This window comes from Caloenas nicobarica, chromosome 5, assembly GCF_036013445.1.
Source record: "Caloenas nicobarica isolate bCalNic1 chromosome 5, bCalNic1.hap1, whole genome shotgun sequence".
NCBI lineage: Eukaryota > Metazoa > Chordata > Aves > Columbiformes > Columbidae > Caloenas > Caloenas nicobarica.
The window spans coordinates 54,196,675-54,216,824 of NC_088249.1; the positions used below are offsets into that span (position 1 = coordinate 54,196,675).

General features: G+C 36.1%; 1 protein-coding gene across 1 annotated transcript in view; it reads right to left on the reverse strand.

The window, feature by feature from the left end:
- The window catches only part of NUCB2 (nucleobindin 2), a 28,264-nt gene that overhangs the window by 6,031 nt on the left and 2,083 nt on the right, over window positions 1-20,150 (reverse strand). Inside the window, exons 2-11 of the mRNA XM_065635295.1 lie at window positions 12,057-12,200; window positions 11,325-11,432; window positions 9,881-10,007; window positions 7,144-7,247; window positions 5,650-5,835; window positions 4,944-5,034; window positions 3,361-3,419; window positions 1,837-1,929; window positions 731-820; window positions 18-188 (exon numbers count right to left, since the gene is read on the reverse strand). Of these exons, the coding sequence (XP_065491367.1) occupies window positions 18-188; window positions 731-820; window positions 1,837-1,929; window positions 3,361-3,419; window positions 4,944-5,034; window positions 5,650-5,835; window positions 7,144-7,247; window positions 9,881-10,007; window positions 11,325-11,432; window positions 12,057-12,200 (1,173 nt within the window). The remainder of the gene's footprint in view (window positions 1-17; window positions 189-730; window positions 821-1,836; window positions 1,930-3,360; window positions 3,420-4,943; window positions 5,035-5,649; window positions 5,836-7,143; window positions 7,248-9,880; window positions 10,008-11,324; window positions 11,433-12,056; window positions 12,201-20,150) is intronic.

A 20,150-nucleotide genomic window follows, 5' to 3' on the forward strand; every position in this document is an offset into this window, starting at 1 on the left:
TGTTCTCGTAAGTGTACCTGCTGAAGCTCTTGTTTCTGAGCCTGAAGCTGGTCATGCTGCCTCTGTAGCTCTTCCTTCTGCTTCTCAAGGTCTTCTGCCTTCTTTCTAAGTTCATCTTCTTGCTGAGAAATATGACTCTCAAATTCCTTCAGCTCGTCCTCGGTGAAGAGCTGCTGTTGATCTAGTGTCTGCAAGAAAATACACACAAACGTAAATACTTAGGCAGGAATGCATATACAATGAAATTACTAGTAGTTCACTAAACAACCCTCAGAATTTTCATCAAAATATCCAGATGCGACACTGTAAAGAATTAGTACACTCACTGTAAGAAACAGCAAAATAGCCGTTTCTCAGCTATTTTCTCAGCAAAATTCTACTAAGGATTTAGAGGTAGGAGAAAAAATTCCTCTTGCTTCCAGCTGAGCTGCTATCTCCCCTTCAAAGTGATTCATAAACAAAATGTCCATTTTCTGTTTGAAAAGCACGTGGGGAAAGCTCTTCTAGAATCCACAGGGTGGCGCGAGACCTTTTCTGTTTGTGTGTGGACAATACATCTGCATTACATTATCTGCTGCAGTTTGTACATTACATTTAGCTAAGGAGCTTAACCACATACATACCGAAAGAGAACTGAAAAAAAGCAAAGGTCAGATACATGCCATTTGGTTTCCTGGTTACAATGATGGTAACAGTACAGTATGTTGCACTTGGAATACATTCTCATTACCTCCCAGCTATCTGGCTCCAAAAATTCTTTTTTCTCTGTAGCTCGCAGGAACTCTTCCAAAGTCACAAGCCGGTCCTTGTTGATGTCGACCTATTTGAAGCAAAAACTTAAACTCAATCTAAAGGATGGGGTTTGGTGGAGCTAATGTTTAATTTCATTATGCAAATATCTTCAAAAATAAACATTTTTAAACTGTCCCATTTTCAAGAGAGTGTCTGCAACATCTTCTGAAAACTTATCTCACAAGCTTATATAGCTTAACAAAAATGGAAATAAAACTGAATCCTCACATTTTACTTAAAAATCCATTGGCTTCATTGGAAACATTATTTGTGGTCACAGCCCCAACTATAATAGTGGCATGCATCACTGTTTTGAGAAAAATGTTTTGTAGCTTTCTGGTAATAATTTTGTAACTGTGAGTCAGAGTAATATCCACTGTTGGATGGGGAGGTTTTAAAACGTCAGAAAAACCCCAACTGAATTGTGTCAGAATCCTTTAAGGAGAAGGGAGGAAATGCTTCCCTTTATGACTAATAGAAGACCAGGCTTGCTCCATTCCTCAAGCTTGGGGAATATAGTTGAATACAGAAAAGATACAAATGAAAAACATGGTGGTTCAAAACATCCTCTTCCCTTCCCTGTCTCCTGAGCTGAACTAGTAAAGGTATTCACTGTCATAGGCGACACCTTGAGCTCTGAACCTCTTCTGAAGGGACAAAGGTGAGCTACATGAAATAGGGCATTGCTCTACTCCTCACACCCCAGTCTTACCCATTTGCCAAGTGCGAAAGCACATTTAGAGTCTTCCCTGTTTGACACAAAATTCATGGGGAATTTCTATTGAATGTCAGTATCTGCAAAATATGGAGGTTACAGCATAATTCCTTCTCTGGAATTTCTTAAATAAAAACTAGTCAGCAGGCATTTACATCAGAACATGGGGAAAGGGCTTGAGAACTGTAACTTTATGTGAATCCCAGCACAAACAGCATTCAGTGTGACAGGTCGTCTCTTTCTGCTGTACTTGGACAACCTCACGTTAGGAGGACTGTATATCTTGAACACAGAAGGAAATCAGCAGCTCTACTGAACATCAGTCCCACCTCGTTCATTACATGTTCTCTCATTCTTAGCCTTTCTTCTTCCATTTCAACCATGTCATCCTCTTCATTTTTGGGATCATACACTTTTTCTAGCTGAAATTCAAAATCAGCAAATGTTAGTTTGGAGAAATGGCTACTCATTCAAATGACAGAGCATATTTGGAATTGTAGCGCAAGATGTTGCTCAAAACATGAGTTCAGCATTTTTCCAACAGAATGAGTGTGTGTGTAATTCTCTTTCAGCATAGTATTTAAGCAACAAGTGAGCCTTTCTTTGCTAAGAATTAAATTTTCAGCTAATTCATGTGGTTGTTTGTAATTCAGTGCTGTGAACACTACAGTAAAATAGACCTCGGCATCCACAGTCTGATCCTACATTTAATTCAAAGCAGGCAGAGCTTCCATGCAGTTTCTGGAACAGGAGAGAGCAGCTTTTTTACCAGAGCATGCAGCTGACCTGTAGGCACTCAGGTTATCACAAGACAAACTGACTGCTTAATGATCCACTTCTCTTCTTGCACATTGTCTTTCTGATGAGTCCATGCTTATTTGCTTCTACTTAGCTTTCTTAGTCATTAGGCTTCACTTGCTTAGCTATAAGTAATTTTAAGGCCTTGACTATTTGTTTTTAAACTGCCACATATCTTCATTGTATTAGAGAGCATTATGGCAAAGTATTGTTAGAAATCTGTATTTGCAAATCTAATTTCTTCAAAAATTTACAGTAGTTTAAATTTATAAGCTTCTATATACACTGTACAGCACATTTCCTACCCGACTCATGAAATCTAGAAAAAATTCTAAGATTAGGTATTGACAGCCACAGTACTGGATCTTGAATGGGAAAATGAAGGCCAAGGCCTTTCATTTACTTATTCATTCTGCAATTCCCTTCAATATAGAATTTCAGTACATTGCTATCATTACCCCCCTGGGAGGCAAAGAAGTACTAATATTTGTGTTTTCACAGACAATAAACCAAGGCTCAAAGAACCTAAGAGCCTGTCTACTTTATCAGATGTACATGAGCTCCAAATTAGCTAGACACAAAATATGTGAAATTTCTGTAGCAACTTCCACAATGTGCTGGCTTTGAGCCAGTTAGCACAGGCAGGACCCTTTTTCTCTCCACAAGGCTTGTAACTTGCTGATGAACCCTGAATGAGCACAGCTACCCAGCTGCTGAACCTCTACCAGGCTGCATGTAGCCAGAGCCGGACTGCAGCTCTCTGCATCGCAAGTTATACAAGTATAGCTATCCTGCAGATTAATAAAATCTCAAACAAGCCTGTGGTAGAGAAACAGATGAGCAGTAGATCTCTGGTGTCTGAGTCCTATGCTTCAACTACTTTATTTTCCCTGCTGATATGTTTTTATACTTTCGTAGAAACATTAAGGATACATAAAACTTGGCATGAATATTCAAATTTGCAGTTCAAAACCCCCAAATATACTTGGAAAAAATACAGACATTCCTGTAACCATTTACTGAAACAAGTTAAGTATCTGAACTTTTTTTTTTACCTCTTTAGTAAATAGGGCTTCTAATTCTTGCTCATCCAGGAAACCATCATTATTGACATCTACAAAAAGTGTTGAAAATACAAGTTGAGTATGTACAGAAAGTAATACATGTAATAGTTCTCTATGAGTTAAGTAAGAATCAGCATACACATCTATGTAGATTAAAAACTTCATTTAACAAGATGCTAGTTACAAAGGTCAATTTTTCTGTTTAGGTTTTCATCAAGCATTGGCTGAACTGTATTGCCATTTTTGGCTGGTTGGTTGGACAAGTCTGGAGCAATCTCTCTGCTTCTTAGATTAGCAAACTGAAATAGGCTAACAGGATCGCACAGCGTGCAATTGCTAAGAAATGTTGCTCAAAACAAGTTGTCCCAATTTAGCAACTACATTTGTAAACAGATTCAGGAGCAAAAAAAATCTGTAGAAAAACTTTGTTAACCAACAGTACAACTCTTCAAAAAAACTAAAGAATTGTGAAAATCTATATAAATATGCAGCACTTGAGGTCACTGTAAAATGACTTCTAACAACAAATGCAAAGAGAATACTAGATAACTAACAAACCATCTTTTATCCTACGTTCTACTCTGAATATTGTTATACTACCTCTGAAATTGAAAGAGAATGTCTACTTCAAGTGAGTGTTATTACGCAATCTTTTTGTTTAATTGCTTCAAAGTTTTTTATATACTAAGCTGTAAGGCAAAAGGTTATTTCAGCTGCTTCTCTTTTGGTAAGATTTGCACAAAAAAGCTACCAAAAGTTTTCAGAAAATGATCTTTCAAGATCTCTCTAGAAAGAATAAATAAGGTTTAATAGCTATAATGCATATTTATATATTTTATAAACCAAGATAAAGGTTCAGTTAAATTACAATCTTTAGGATTAGTCAAATTCTACGTACTGTTCAACCATTCACAGGCCAGTGCCAGGCAAGATCTGCTTAAGGGTACTTCATTATTAAACAGTTAACAATGTCAGAATATAAGGTTACACATTTATATAATCATATCTAAAGCAAAATGCCTATTGAGATGCATCCTCTTGTCTGCTACTGTTTTATTGTTTCTAGCTGCACACTGCTCAGAAATATAGAGGCAGGATGGGGAGTCATTTTGGGTTTTGTTTTATAAAGGGAATCTTGCAACTTCTGAAGAGGCTTTGCACTTCTGTCATCGTTCCAAAGATAAGGGGTGTCTGGCACTTACCTGCAGAGCTGATGAGAAAGCACGTTTTCTCACACACACCTCTGAGGATTTATTCCTAGCATGCTGTATTTAAGTAAAGTTATAGACATGGACAGCCCTTTAAGTATCCATATTTGCCCGAGGAATTACTACTGGTCATTGGCTGCATGATTTTACGAGTAGTTAAACAAAACTCTGTTTTTAACTTTTAAACCTCATTTAAAACTTTGCAGTAAACTTACAAGCAATAACATTTTTATCCTCTACAGTCTTCAGATTCATCCAAATTGCATGAGGTATATGACTTCATCCTAGCATAAGACAAACTTGCCCTTAGCAGAAGGTAACAGAAAGTCACTTCACTTGTTCATGAAATTAAACTAAACCTCTTACCGTGTAATTTGAAAAATGTTTTGGGGTCAAATTCATTAGGATCTAGTCCGTCTGCTTCTTCCCACACCTCTTTCAGTTGATCTTTGCTTCCCTATGGATTGGTTACAAAGAAAAACTATTGAAAATATGATTAATTATTACAGTTTCTCTGAAAGGGTTTGTTTTCTGATAAGTCATGTTGCAAATGGAATCAGTGGAATTTTCTTTAATTCCCTTTTGGTCAGGTCTAATACTTTTGTAAGACAGAAAGGCCCAGGGAAAGAGGGAGTGTCAAGGAAATGCGTATTCTGTGGAAAGGAACACCTATAATAATCAGTCATGGCCACACATACCCATCCAGAAACAACAGCTGAAGGGAGTTAAATTTGGCTTTTCTAGAGCAAATGGTACTGTGATGCAGTTTCTTGCAGGCCAGGCATCCCATGAAGGCATCCCTACAGTTTTTAATACCATTCTAGTTTCTTCCTTACAACTTTCAGCTTCTTTGTAAAAAATAATTCTGCCAGCAAATAGCATACTTGTACAGAAAAAACAAGGGTATATATAGTGGGTTTTGTAATGCTCTCAGCATTGTTCCCACACCCTGCTCCCATGTCAATGAGAAGAGGCAAATGCTGAGAACAAACAAGATACACCCTTCTCTTTATTAGCTTTTTCTCCCTGGAAAGTTTCCACCCAATCATGTTAGAACAGATTATGGACTTACGGGATGGTGAACTTTAGGATGATCTCCATGTTTTTTCTTCATCTCCTCAAATTTGGATTCTTCTCGCTGCCTCTTTTCTTCATCCAGTGTTTTTAAATACTCTCTCCTCTCATGTTCTTTCATCATCTCATATTTCTTAAACTCCTCATGGCGAGTCTTATCATAGTTTTCCAAGTCACTTGTGGCCTAGAAATATAAATATATGTAAACAGAGGATTATGACACATGATTATGTTCAGACATATGACATTAAAAACACTGTATTGCTCAGACCTGTGGGTAAGGTTGGCCATATTGCCATTCTCCTTTCAAACATGAGATAGACTAGTCTGGGGTTTCCTTTTACGTGACAGTGATGCAGAAACATCTCTCCTCGGTTATTTTCACACAAATTAATCTGCAAGGACTCAACTGCTAGACAGCTTTTGCAACCACACAGTACTGTAAGAAGGCACCAAGGTATCCTTTCTCATCAATTAATAATAAATTAACTCAAAGTTAAGCAAGTCCCACAGTAACGAAGTGCAGCTTCAAATAGTACCATTAACTCCTTGATTATTTCAGAATAAAAATGTTTGTAGCTTATCCTACAGTTTTATTTAAAAGTGCCTTCCTTAATAATGGGAGTTAGTTTGCAGTAGCATAATACAGATTAAATTTTAAAAAAGCAAGCAACCAAACAACATATGGAGAGAAAGGGTGTGAGGAGAGAATTTCTGACAAAATTTTCCAAGGGTAAAAAAAAAAATCCACAAAAATAAAAGAAAGCTTAAAATATGCCTTATCCTTCAATTTATTTTGAAAACATAAAATCTGTCAAATTCTCATGTCAGACATGCAGTGCTCTCTAAAGCATATCTGAGATTAAACTCTTTTTTTCCCTTGGGTAGCATATTTTTTCCAGCAGTTGAAAACAGCTGTGCTGTGCTTCACTTAACTGCATCTCCTTAATCAACATGCACTGAAAAAACTCCCCACACCTTTGATTGATACTGAATCTGCTAAATAGATTTGAATGCCATGCCCAGCATTTGCAATTTCTAATACAGATATCTTAAATGCTACTCTGCTGTGGTTTTGCAGCTTGATGTATGTATAATAGATCCCAAAATTCAAACGGCTAGTTTAGGAATGATTATTTGTGAGACACCTAAATAATTTAAAATAGAAATCAGAAAATATACTTGGGAAAAATGTACTCCTATCAAGATTATATTTAATTTAAAGGCTCTCAGAAAGGCGTATTTTATTCCTAAAGTTGTTTGTACTGGCACATGAATGGAAGTCCTGTTAAGATGTCACTCCAAAACTGATGGGCTCTTCAGCATAAAGCACAATGGCAACAGTTTTCAAGTGTGCAATGGAGACAAGTGACTTTTCTCTGAAAACTGCATATCATTTATATTTTAAAAGTGGTATATATTAAAGGATTTGCCTTTACCAGAGAAAAAAAGCATAATAATTAATACCAAAAAACCCCATAGTAGCACTCACTGCTTTGATCAACATATCTAAGTCTTTAGGTTCGAACGTGTCAGGATTCTGATGGTTCAGGTGCTCAAACTGTTTAAGGAGAGCCTGATGGTCTAAGCCAGTGTCTGAAAGAACAAGGTACAAATGTAAAACATTAAAATAACTTCGAAATCACGCAAGACCAGGAAGTTTAAAACTTTCATATGGGAGCTTGTGCCTTGTAAGTACCTGAGGCTCCCTGAGGACTGGATAATTTTTTCACTGTTGGAAGAAACTATAGCAACACTTCTAAAATTGCTTTTCCTGAAGTAGATCGATGAACCTGATAGCAATTTGCACTATGATGTGTCAGTGTAGCACTGCACACAATAATTGAACGTTCATGAATGAAGGCGTATGTTTCAGCAAGGAAAACTACAAACAATTTGAGCTTCACAAAATAAGAAAAACATTTTATTCTCCTTTATATAAATGAGATAGTTGCAGTATCAAAGCTAACAACCTGCACCTTTTCACTGAACTAGGAGAAGTCTGACTCTTCTGTTGCCCTGTACATTTTGCAAATGACTTATGTCTGCCCAAAGATGTATGTACAATATGGTGTAAAATTATATCAAATCAGATAAGTAGATATTCAAATTCCATTTGTTCAAAACACAAGTACAAGACAGTGGAAAGTCAGGTTCTGTGTCTAAAAGCTGAAAACATTTCTCTCTTCCTTATGACAGGAAAAATACCCAACGACATCAACACACAATGCACTAACAACAAAACACATTTCTACAACAGGCTTTTCTAGCTGTTACCATGGTTTCTGACTGCTAATGCTAGATAATAATGCTATCTTAAGCAGCATACACTTTGATATGTTACATATAACAATTTCGACAAGCTTTTACTAGATTGCTTAGCAAAGAAGATTTCATTTGTTTAAAAAAACCTGGAAAACACAATTTTGAACATGTCATTCTTTGGCAAACTGTCTTACACTCAATGCTGTGTTCGCATTAACACAAAACAGCAAATGCTGGCTGGTGCAGATTTCAAGCATCATTCCTCCCTGGTGAGATCATAATTTCTGATGAAATATGTGCGGCTAAGCCTGTTTTTGAAAGATTTTTAGAAGTCGCTTTAAGGCTTTAAAAAAAAAGCAAAAAACAACCCCCAAACCCATTTTCTTCCATTTCTTATATTTATGGGAAAAGAGTCATTCTATTTAACAGTATTTACTTCCCACATTACTGTATTATCTGAGACCAAATCCCTAACATTCTTCTGTCCTATACTGATCAGTCGAGTTGGATCTTGGTGAAAATGCTTAAAAACACATCTGGATCAGGACTGAATATATACAGAATATAGTCTCCAGTGTGTTTTTTCAAACCTGATCCATTTGAGAGGAAAGAAAACAGGGGGGCTTTGTGCTTTTTATTTTTTCAGATCAGAGAGAAGACTAAGATGTTAAGTGGTGTTCTAGGGAAAAAATTAACAGAACAAATAAAAGCAGAGCAAACAGCTCTGCCTGCTATTACTATAGAATGCTCTTTTGCACGTGTTCCAAGATGTTGCCTAGGTGTACATTATGCAGCTGTATTTTATAGATAATCTGGCCACAGTTGTTGTATGTGATGTGAAATACTCACTGGCCGGGCTGATTATAAACCTTACCAAATATTTTCTCTCTCCTGAGGTTTTCACATCTTAGTAGTCATCTGAATATTTTGAACAGGAATAATCTGTTCTTGTTATTTCTCAAATGTAAGATCTCACACTTATACTGTAACACATATGATCTGTTGAGGGGAGCTATTTTTCTAAAGAATGCTTTTTTAGTAGGATCCCTCCCCATAACTTGCAAAGGCTTCTAATAATAAAATAATCTGCGTAGGCAAATTAAGACCTTTGTCTTAGAGCTTTTTGCAAAGAACAGCAATTCAGAAACAAGATCATGCAGTCCATCATTTGGATTTTTGTTTATGAGCAACTAATTCTCCCCAAAAAGAAACTACTAATAAGAAATTTACAGAATTAGTTCTAAATGTGAACTTTAAAAATTCTTCAGTAGTAAGAAATAAAAAGGGACAGCATTTCCCACACAAACATACAGCAACCAGAATCATTAGAAACCTGTATACTTTATTCATTAAAAGAAATTGCCTGAGTTTGTAGGATCTCATTAGCAATTAAGAAAATGCTACGGAGAGTTCTTTTGACTCCAAATGTTATTCTTTACTCAGGAGCTTAAAATTGTGCCAAAAATAAGAAAAATACTCTTCTAAACTGAAATCTTTGATGTTTGTTATAAATCTCTACAATAACTCTAATTGGTGGAAAGGAGGCTTAAAAAGAGAAAAAAGAAAACTTTTGTCTTAACTGACTGCAAAAAAAAAAATTAGTTTTCTACTCTGTAAAGACATGGAAAGCTATGTCATATTGTACTACTATATTACAAGATCTCAGTGACTAATCTATAAAAACATAAATCTACAAAAATAAAAATAGGCTGAAAAAGGATTAAAAGTATCTGAAAAATCCACTGCCAGAATCAAGTTAAGTTTATTTATAAAATACAGACTTTTCTTCCCAGTTTCCTATAAAGATGGGTCTTTACTGGCCCCAGGCCAGCTCAGGAAGGGCGCTCACTTCCAGCTTATGGTCAATATTGTTGACAACAAAGAATGCACAATGGAGGGACTTTGGGCACCACTCCAACACAATCCCATCTGTTAACTCACCAAGTTAAATTTTGTATTCTTACCTTGAACAGAATCCATTTTAGCTTTAATTAACATTCTTAATCTTGCTACTTCTTGTCTTTTTAGTTCATCCAGCCGTGTTCTCACGTGATGGCTCACTAAATCAAGCTCCCTGCTTAGTTTTCCACTCTGTCAAAAAACAAAAGTTATGTATAAAAACCAGAAGAAAGTAGCCTTTAGGATTCCCATTAGACACGTGCTGCAAGACAGCAGACTAGTGGCAGTCTTTGGCAATACTGTAGCCCACACTATAAGAATACCAACATTTTTTCAAGGAGTAGATTCTAATTTTTTTAAGCCTATGGTTATTGAAACATAGATGAATCCTAAAAGCTTTCTGAAAATATAGTATCTAAGCATTTTGCTCCTCTAAAGAGAAAAAGCTTGGCCTTGAAGCAGCAATAGCTAAATATGTTTAAGAAGTGACAAATTTCTTGATTAAATGTTCTTGAATTAGTTAAAAAGAACTGTGAGATACACACAAAGTGCTGTGTTCTTCGTCCACTTGATGATGGCTGTAAGACTTGAGAAGAGGTACAAGCAGAGCAACAGCCACCAATGTGTATTGCAAGAATACTTATCAGGATCTGGAAATGGATAGTAACATTCAAGGGTTACACTAGGTGCAGCATAGAAGAAAAAGAAGCCAAAAGCTGCCAACGGCAACATGAGATATTAAAGGAAATGCAAAGGCAGGATCTCCTCTTTAAGTCTGTCATCACTTTAGACTGTTTCCTACCTGTCCCTTGCTGAATTTCTAGCTCATAAAGGGGAATGCAGAACAGCCACCACCTAGAGCCAGGAACTAAAGTAGAAAAGACAAGAGTGTGGTGAGGTTTTGGAGAGAGTGCTATGTGGATTGGCATAAAAGAAAGGACAGTGGGGAAAAAGCCAGAGGCCTAGTTTATTCCTATATACACTGACTTTACCTTTAGCAGAACTCCCAGACTTTAAAATCTGACTGTCTTGTAATTCTCTTCCATGTCATCATATTCATTTGTGACTTACTACCTTAATCTCAGAAGGCAGATATACCTTTGTTCAAAACAGCATTCCAAATTACTCAGCAGGCAATAGTGAGTGAGAGCTATTCTTGCAGTTGTTTTGATGTACATTAAGGTTCACCTGCCTGTATGGAGTCTGTAACTAACTTTTTAGTAGATAAGTAAAAGGCAGAAACCATGCATCCAAGTATACATTGTTGGGTGGTTTTTTAGTGCTATGGGATGTTCTTTAACAAACAGAAGTTCTACTGTCCCTTGACTAAAGACAAAGTTTTAGTAAGAGTTAAATACCTAAGTAAATAAAAATGAAAGGAAAGTTAAGCTCACAAAAATTGAGAGGAGTATGTAAAAAGAAAAGAAAGAATACAACATAAATGGCTCATGATTATGGATTTAATTAACCTTAATTTAACTTTTTTTTCTCTTTTTTTTTTGTACCTACCTTTATTTCCTCTATGTCAGCTGTCTGGAGTTTCTCCCTAAAATGCTTATCTGTTTCCAAGACATCTATTACTTGCTTGAGATATTCATCATAATAAAGTCCTGTATCCTTCAAAAAATAATGTGAAATTGAGAAAATAATATACTACCAACATTTCGTTTAAATACAAGGATTAAACTGAAACTCAAATCTCAGCAACACAGGCATTATACTCTCTTACTTCATTTTTTCTGATTTGCATCATTGCCCTATAACAACTTATTCTTATGATTCATTTGTTTCAGCAACTGATGAGGAGAAAAGTGTTTAGGAATCCATGTCATACACAAGCATCTGTCATGTTAAAATAGGGGTTTTTTTTTAAAGTGCAATTCATTCATTTGTGTTCTATTTGAAACACTCAACCAGAGTCACTGAGTGGAATTTCCTAAGCCACCACTCAAATCACTTGAAAAAAAGTCTCTGGAACAGTAAACAGCTCTTCTTATTGGAAGCTGGGGAATTCCTTCTATGTGCCACCTCTGAAAGAGAACACATTTAAATGGAGCCTCACTATAGTAGATGGTAGAGTATATGAAAATACTGGTTAATATCAGTTTCCTTCCTGCAAGTTTTTTTTTCCTTCCTTTAGTTTCAGTAAAGAACATCTGAATTTCAGGAAGGGTGTTTGCTATCGCCAGATTACTAACAATTAGGAAAAATATTTAATTATATAAATTTCATTACACTTACTGGATTTTCTACCTTCTCTCCTTCTACGTGGCCTTCTCCTTTGACTTTTGTCTTATCTATATCTATAGGTACAGCTTCCAAGACCATTAGGAAACATGTCATCAGCAAAATACACTGCTGGGGCAGGACAGGTAGCCACTTCATCTGAAATGAGACCAAGTCACAAAAATTAACGTAAATGATGTTGTTGTACTGTATTGATTAGAATTATTTTATGTTCCTACATAGATACCTGTAATAACCCACCTCTCATATGTTCTACTGCTCTCAAGGAATAATAAAACTCAAAGAATACAGCTTTAATTTGTAAAGGCCACTGTTACACAAGCAGATTTCCTCAGATTATTTTACAGTTGTGTGGAAAACTGAAGCTGTACTGTAAATGGTGAGTGGTTTTTAACATGTTGTGGTATTATCAATGGTTCCACAGTACAGATGGGAACACCCAGTGTTCATATACTTGTTTAAAATGGCCAAGTCTTGCATCATTAAGACTGATTTTCCTACTTCGATCATGTCTTTGCTGAAGTTATTGGCAAACTCCTAAAGATAATCATGGACACTGAATCAGATCTTAGTGTAGTAATGCCAGTAGTTTTTGTGTTTCAGCAATGGAGTGAGTAGTTTGCTTAATTTGGAGTCACGATCCCCTCAAAAATTTATTTGCAGGAAAAATATTTTACGATTCATGTTATATCTGTATTTCAATTGACAGAGACTCGTAATAAAAGTGTTCACATCACCTGAAATTGTGGCTGAGGCTGGAGCTTTATTAAATCAGTCTCCCCTATACATTCTTTGGTGCCTTATATGGGGCTAACTCCCACATAGTTTGATGAGCACTGGGCACTTTGGGAGTTACTGACCTCTGTCTTCACCCCCTCTATCAAATTTGGCTCAAAAGCTCAGTTCATTCAGAAACTGATAAAATGGAATACTTAAACAGGAAATCAAGCTAAAAAAGTAACTATGGTAATCCAGCATCTGACAGCAAAGACAGGCTCTTGAGACAATTCAGCAAATTCAGCTTATGACATTTCACAGTCTCTGGATATTCTAGAAAAAAAGCTGGAGCAAACTCCAATGTTAGGTTAGTAATGTAAACCACCTCCCAGAAAGTGAAAGTTACCAGTCAAATACTGCCTTATCTTAGATCTGTCAAAGAAAAAGACATAATATTTGAAAAATGGGAAGTCAAAGAAATCAAAAGTATACGTGCCACAAGGAGAATTTCTGTACAAGTGCTTCAACTAATCATGCAAGTCTGTCAAAAGTGCCTACGTCCACCGGCAGCAAATCTTTATTTTTTTGAGGTGGGGGGGAGGGACAAGATGTAATTATGGTATCAGTGCCAGTTTTCCTGAGTACATACTCTGGTACTTGATAGCAAAGCATTAGTTTTGCTTGAATTAAGCTGCCCCTTTACTAAGGCAACAAATGTAGATAATGGCAGCTACTTAATATTAAGCATTGTTGATGCCCTTTATTCATGTAAGTATTACGTAGAAGAAAGCACTCTTTTTAAGGAAAAAAAAAAGGGAAATGCACACAAGCTATGCAGAGATATTCTTTCTTTTGTTGGGGATGAGGGAATAGCTGGAGATAAAAAATGTATCTGCCTACCTATCTTTTGGTTTATATGTCAAAGGCTCAAGAATGACAAGAATTCTCTGAAACTCTTTTTTCCTAATCACATCTTCAGCAAAAAGAGCCTAAACGGATTCTGCTCATTTGTAGCAAATACCTGTTACCTTCATTTTAAATATGACTAACATCTGATCATTACCAGAATGGATAGCAGGAGCTATTGTTGCGGCCACATTAAGTGCATTAGATTCAATGTCAGCACCACTGTTAGTCATTTGAAATAGGAGAACCTTAGGAGGCTAGGCTATGCTACAGATTTATAGAAATTATAGAAATAAAAGTAATTTAATTATATTATAAACCACTCTAGTTATGTAAGGTGTGTAAATAGTGCTAAAGTTAGGTTATGGTTAGACTCGATGATCCTGAGGGTCTCTTCCAACTGAAATGATTCTATATGTGGCTATTATTTGAGCATGCTCATTTTCTGTGAGACCAACAGGTCATGTAGTGAGATGAACCGTGGCAGAGAAGCCAGAAACTCGAGTGCTAGCTGTAGTTATGGCACTGACTCATTTTTTGCCTACAGCAAGTACCAAAGCCAACACTTTAAACAGTAGTAATTGCTCTTTGATCAATTTTAAAGACATAAATACTCTTTTTTTTAAGCTGCTGACCTACAACGTTTAGTAACGTGAATAATTGTGGAGATGGAGATTGTCAGCTTAGGCTGAAGAGGGGTACACCTTTCAATTTTTAGGACTTCTTTCCTTGCTACTCAGGAAACCTGATACATAAAATGTCTATGCTGAACTGAAACAACTGAGGTATAAGCAACCATGTTGGTCTGTCAGACCTCATATGAGGGAGCACTAATGTCCAGCAGATTTGGGATGGGCAACTGGAGCTATATCTTAAACCACCTTTGCAGTAGTCAGGAGAGCTTGTCTATCAAAAGCCCTAATAAAACAAAGAGCCATTGGGTCTGCTGACTTTCTGTGGGATTTGTGCTCATGGGCAATTTGGGTTCCTTTGGAAATACCAACCTTTGTAATTAGATGCTGTCATACATAATGGGAAGGACTGGATGATATAACAATATGTTCTTCACATCTATTTGACGTAATAAGCTGCTCTGAAAAGAAGGCTATCTACTGCCCATCAGGCAGTTTTGTTTCAGGTTGTGCATATGGTGTTTTTATGGTAGCCTTTTTGATAGAACACGTCAAAAATCCACCCGTAGCAGAGAAGACCAAAATGAATAAGCAAATAAATATCTCTATCATTGCAGCTGACTTTGTAGACTGCTATGCTTAACACAGGACTCTCAGTAGTATTTTGAGGAACCCAGCTGTTTGCACAATCTGTGCTATAACAAGCAAATTGGAAATACATTTATTAGAATAAAAAATAATTACCGAGTGAAGACAGAGTTAGTGTATTTAGGTATCTATTAGTCCAAGACAATACTAATTGAAATGCCCTCAATAAAAGAAGGTGACTAAGACATGTATCAGCCTTTAGAGTGTGACAGTCACAACTGAGTCACTGAGCACATTCTACTCTGACACATATTAGAAGACAGAAACCAGGTCCATTGCAAATTCTAACATTAATTAGCTGCAAAAAAACCTCAGCATGAATCTCAAATTCAGCAACTAGAGGGAAGAGTGACAAGAGGCAGGATGAAAGGAAAACTGGGGTTCCAGGTTTTGTTCCACACTTTACTATTAAGAGTTTGTCCTGCTCTCAGCCTGTTACCAGCTGCCTTTAAGAGTTCCTGACTTTTGAGAAACACATCCCTGGATACCCATCCCTTCCCGGGCATTGTAGGGGGAATCTATGTGTCTGACAAAGGGATGTGGTTTCTTCTGTAAGGACTAGGAGCTACCAAGGCAACAGACAATCATAGCGCTGCAGACAAGAAGCGGTGTCAACCTGGTCATTGTCATCCCCAGTACATAATGCACAGCATACACCCTCATGCCCTGCCATGGGTGCGTCACTTAAGCCTTTTATTTTACTTTTCTTTCCACTGCTATATAGCTTAATAGAAATATAAATTGCCATGAATCTGCCCAGCTGACTGGTTTCTTTCTTAGAGACAGACGGAAACACCTAATGTTACAATGGTCATCTGGAAATTAAGTTACTTTAGTCAAAGACATGTAGCCCACCTAGCTGAAAAGGTAGCACAACTGTTAATCTGCTTGTACCAGAAATCAATCTCATCTTTCCTAGAGCGATAAACAAACATTTCTACTTGTCATACATAAAGAGAACTAATCATAAAAGTAGTGCTTTAGAACTAACAAATATTGCAGCTTTTAAACAAAGCCAATATCCTAAGCTTTCAGGGAAAATGAAAAATAAAAACTTCTCTAAGCATAAAGTATTCTAAAAAAACCCAGAGTGAGTGCCAAAAGAATGAGAGTCAGCAGAAAACAGAGCCACCAATGTACTTGCATGAACAGAAAAATACAATTGGAAAAGAAAAGTAGGCTGTCTGCCAGCAACCTTGATCTTGATCCCACTAAAGTTAATCACAAATTCCTATCACTTCAGTGGAACAGGATCGGACATTCAAATTATAAAGAGCTATGCGCTTTGAAAGATAAGTACAAAATGCAGCTTCTGAAGTTTGTTCTAGTAACATCAACACAAGCAGCTAAACATGGCATTAGCACACCTATTTTACACAACTGCCAGGTGTTTATAATATAAACCTGAACATTTACTTTTCATTAACTTAACACCTATTGCCCAGAAAACAACGTAATTCTGGTACTGATATTTCCACCGCTGTCCTAGCAAGTAACACCCAATGTCGAATTTTCAAAAATTGAGATAGGCAAAACCATATCCTGATTATCAGTGGATACAGTGCATACTGTCTGCAAATGTAGAAGCTCAGTGGATGATTACAAAGAAAGAAAGCACAACATTGTAAATGTCATATTGCACATTTGCACTTGACAAACTCATGTGTACCATGATGGGAAATGTAAACATAAATCCGGACTTAGAGAATATACAAATAAGCCCACTTGTTCATAAAATTTCACACACACCTGCTGTATGTGATTTAGAAGTAATTAAACCTGTGTGAGATACAGTGCAGATGTGCAGGATGACAGCAATATTCTCCATAGTCATGACTGTACTGTGACTTCCTATTTTAATGCTGTACGTTGGAGAAGGGAACAATCTTCATATGCAGTGCTGCATTTAAAAAAAAAAAAAAAAGGAAAGAGATAAAATAGATCTACAGATCTTCATCTTTCTAAGAATATTACAGCATCAATACTGGAATGGGACTATTACAAATACATCTGACCTATGTAAAGCACTATTTCAGCAGTCTGAGCTAGCCATCTAGCATTCCATGGGGTTTTCCATTTCTTTAAAAATTATTTGCAAAGATATAAATTGATTAGCTCATAAAATCTTGAAAAAAATACATTAGATGTTTGAAATTAGGCAGAAACATATTAGTCTTCTGCCATATTTTCTGTTTGTAAACACCTGAATTATCAGTTCCTCCCTGTTCTTTCAGGAGGACTTGCTGCACAGACACAGTAAGCTATCTATCATACCTTAACCAACGATGAAAGTCAATGACTCTATAGTTAATGCACCTTCTTCACAACATTAGTCCATGACTTAAACTGGAATTAGCGTGGCTAAAATGTGGCAAGAATTTTGAGAAGCAAGCATGAAAACCTGTTGCAGCTCAAGATGCTAAGCTAAACTTCTGGTTGTGGTGAAGATCTCTTTTCACTAGGTCACCAGTCCTCCACATATAGATTTCTTATTGAAGACATGAGCAGAAAATGATGCAAATGGGGAAGTGGCTACAATCTGCACTAGTTTTCCCTTTACAAGTTATCTTTTGAAATACAGAAACACTTGCATACTTTTCTTCTGAGAATTCATTCTTTTAAAAGTTAATATGCAAGCATCATTTTTCCCTCTCTGTTCTTTCAGTAAATGTCCCGCCCACACAAGCAGCTATGGTTTCATTAGACTTTAAGCATTTTTTCCTCTTCTGTCAAAGTTGTCCATTAATAGCATGATTCAGATGTTGCTTCTTTTTTTCTAGCCAATATCCAACAAGTTTCAACCTGGACATGGTGTCCTAACCTTTTGTTAGAGTACATACCACTCAGTTCTCTGCACCAGGAGACATTGTTTTTTCAAGTAGCATTTTAATACTGTACTTAAATATAGTTTTATATAAAGCAGTATTATTTAAGTACATAATGGCAGTAGAATCCTTTCTTCTCATCCTGTTTACTTTGCTTACATTATTTTCTTTTGACTTGTATTTGTTCCATTTTTCTTTATCTGCTCTGTTCTCTTTGCAGTTAAATTTGGCTGAGAGAACAGTTTCTTTTTTCAGCTTCTCAGAAAAGACAGCATGCCTGAACCGCATGTGGTACAATGTTTGCTGACAGAACCTTTTTTTAAAAAAATACATTTCAGCTGTTTTATGGAATGAGTCACCCAAATGCTGGGGGATACTGTATAGTAACACAAACTATGAATGCTCAAGTGGGTAAGAAGCAAGTAATATTTACAACACAACTGTACATTCAGAAATAAAGATGGCATAGAAGCAAAACAAACGGCTGCTGCTACATGTGCTTAGCTCTGTCATAAGTAAAGTTTGAAAAGAAAACTGTTTTTTCTTCTTGTTGCAATGTTAATGGTTCAATATTTAAAAACCTGTGCATACACGCACGAATACACACACATATTTGTAATACTACCTGCCTCCAAGGAGCTTCTCTGTCATTGTTTCAGAAAAAAAAAATATTAGTGTCTACAAAGCTATCTTACTAACTGAAGACTGCTGAAATATTAATCTTGTTTTTAAAAGAAACTTGCATGATTTTGTCAATTCTTTCCAATAAAGCTGGCTCAAAAAAAATTAAGAAGCCAATACTCAAGCAAAAACTTGTATTAAATTCAATGCATACTTGATAAAACTCTTGTGAACTTTAAAAGCAAATTAAAAACCAAAAAATACCACTACAAATATAACTTCCTGTATCATGAGTTCAGTTCCCATACAGAAAAAAATACAACAGCACACCTGGAATCTCACAAATTCATTTTGTATAAATGCAAACAGCACTTTTGTCAGTGCTGGTGTAAAAGGAATCTCGTTTCAAATATGCTACTACATGCAAACAAAGTATTTGCTCAAACCCTAATCTCAAATCAAAAAGTATTTCAGTTATTCTACTAATACGCATTTTGCTCTAGTCGACAATAAATGATGATGCTGAAATAAACCCCAAATGTCTCAGGACTTCAGGGTACTTTTTTTTCCCCCTTTGGAAAGAAAATACAAAATAGCTAACAAGAATAAATCTAGATCTAATGATATGGAACCAGATTTAAAAATATTTAGGCACCTAATGATAGCTGCCTAATGAGATTTATTTCCATAATTTGCCAATTCCCATTGATTTCTACTTGCTTAGGAATCCAAATATGCATAAGCGTCCTACTCTTGGTTTATAAAGTATGATAAATGTAATAATGAGAAGGGTCTACATATTTCCTGAATTACCTGTGATGAAGAATATTTACAACTGAATATGATTTAAATGCTTCGAATAAGATGCAGATTCTTTCATTCTTCTGTCAAATCATGTACAGCCTTTAAGAGCAAAACCTATTTAAATTAACATTAATTTTGCCTCTGATTTCCTTCAATTTGGTTTAGGTGCCTGGCCATGTTTTTAGCTACATAGAAACATAACCCTATCCAGAAGGCTTCTCTCTACTATGTGTCTAACAGGAACTTCACGGAGATCTCCTCTGCTTACCAAGCAATCAAATAAACAAGAGCACAATAGCTCACCAGATAAACACCTTTGTTGCACAGGAGTTCAAATCAAGGCAACACTGATATGGGCTTTTACCTTAACAGTAAAGGATTTTATCTTTCTTTTGTAAAGAGCATTTGTTTAGTCAGTATATCACTAGAAGCATGGGTCAATATTTCCACGCCTCTGACATTTGAGTCAATATAATAATATTTTAGATTTTTTTATTATCTCAGAGAACTACTGCTCTCTCATGATTACAATTCCAGTCATATACATATCACTTGGAGGCAGCTTTTGACAAAAACCCTTTAACATGGCTTATATGAACCAACAGTTTATGTTCAGCAGTACTACTGTTACTACACAGACAAGTTATTGAAACTTCTCCTTAGTCTTATTAAAGAGTAACTATTTTTGTTGGTTTTGATTAGTTTTTATTTGGTTGATGGGGTTTTCTGAATATCATTTCAGATACCAAACAATGGTATCTCAAGCTGTATTACAGCATCAAGTTACAAGCAAATTTACATCAGATGCCTGTATTAGATGCCCTTGCAGCTTATAGCTAATGGAAGCTTTAAGCGGACCCAATGGGCAATACTAATTTATCATTTTGTTTTCCTCTTTTTTTTAATGTTAATTATTTTGGTTAGAAGTGAATGAG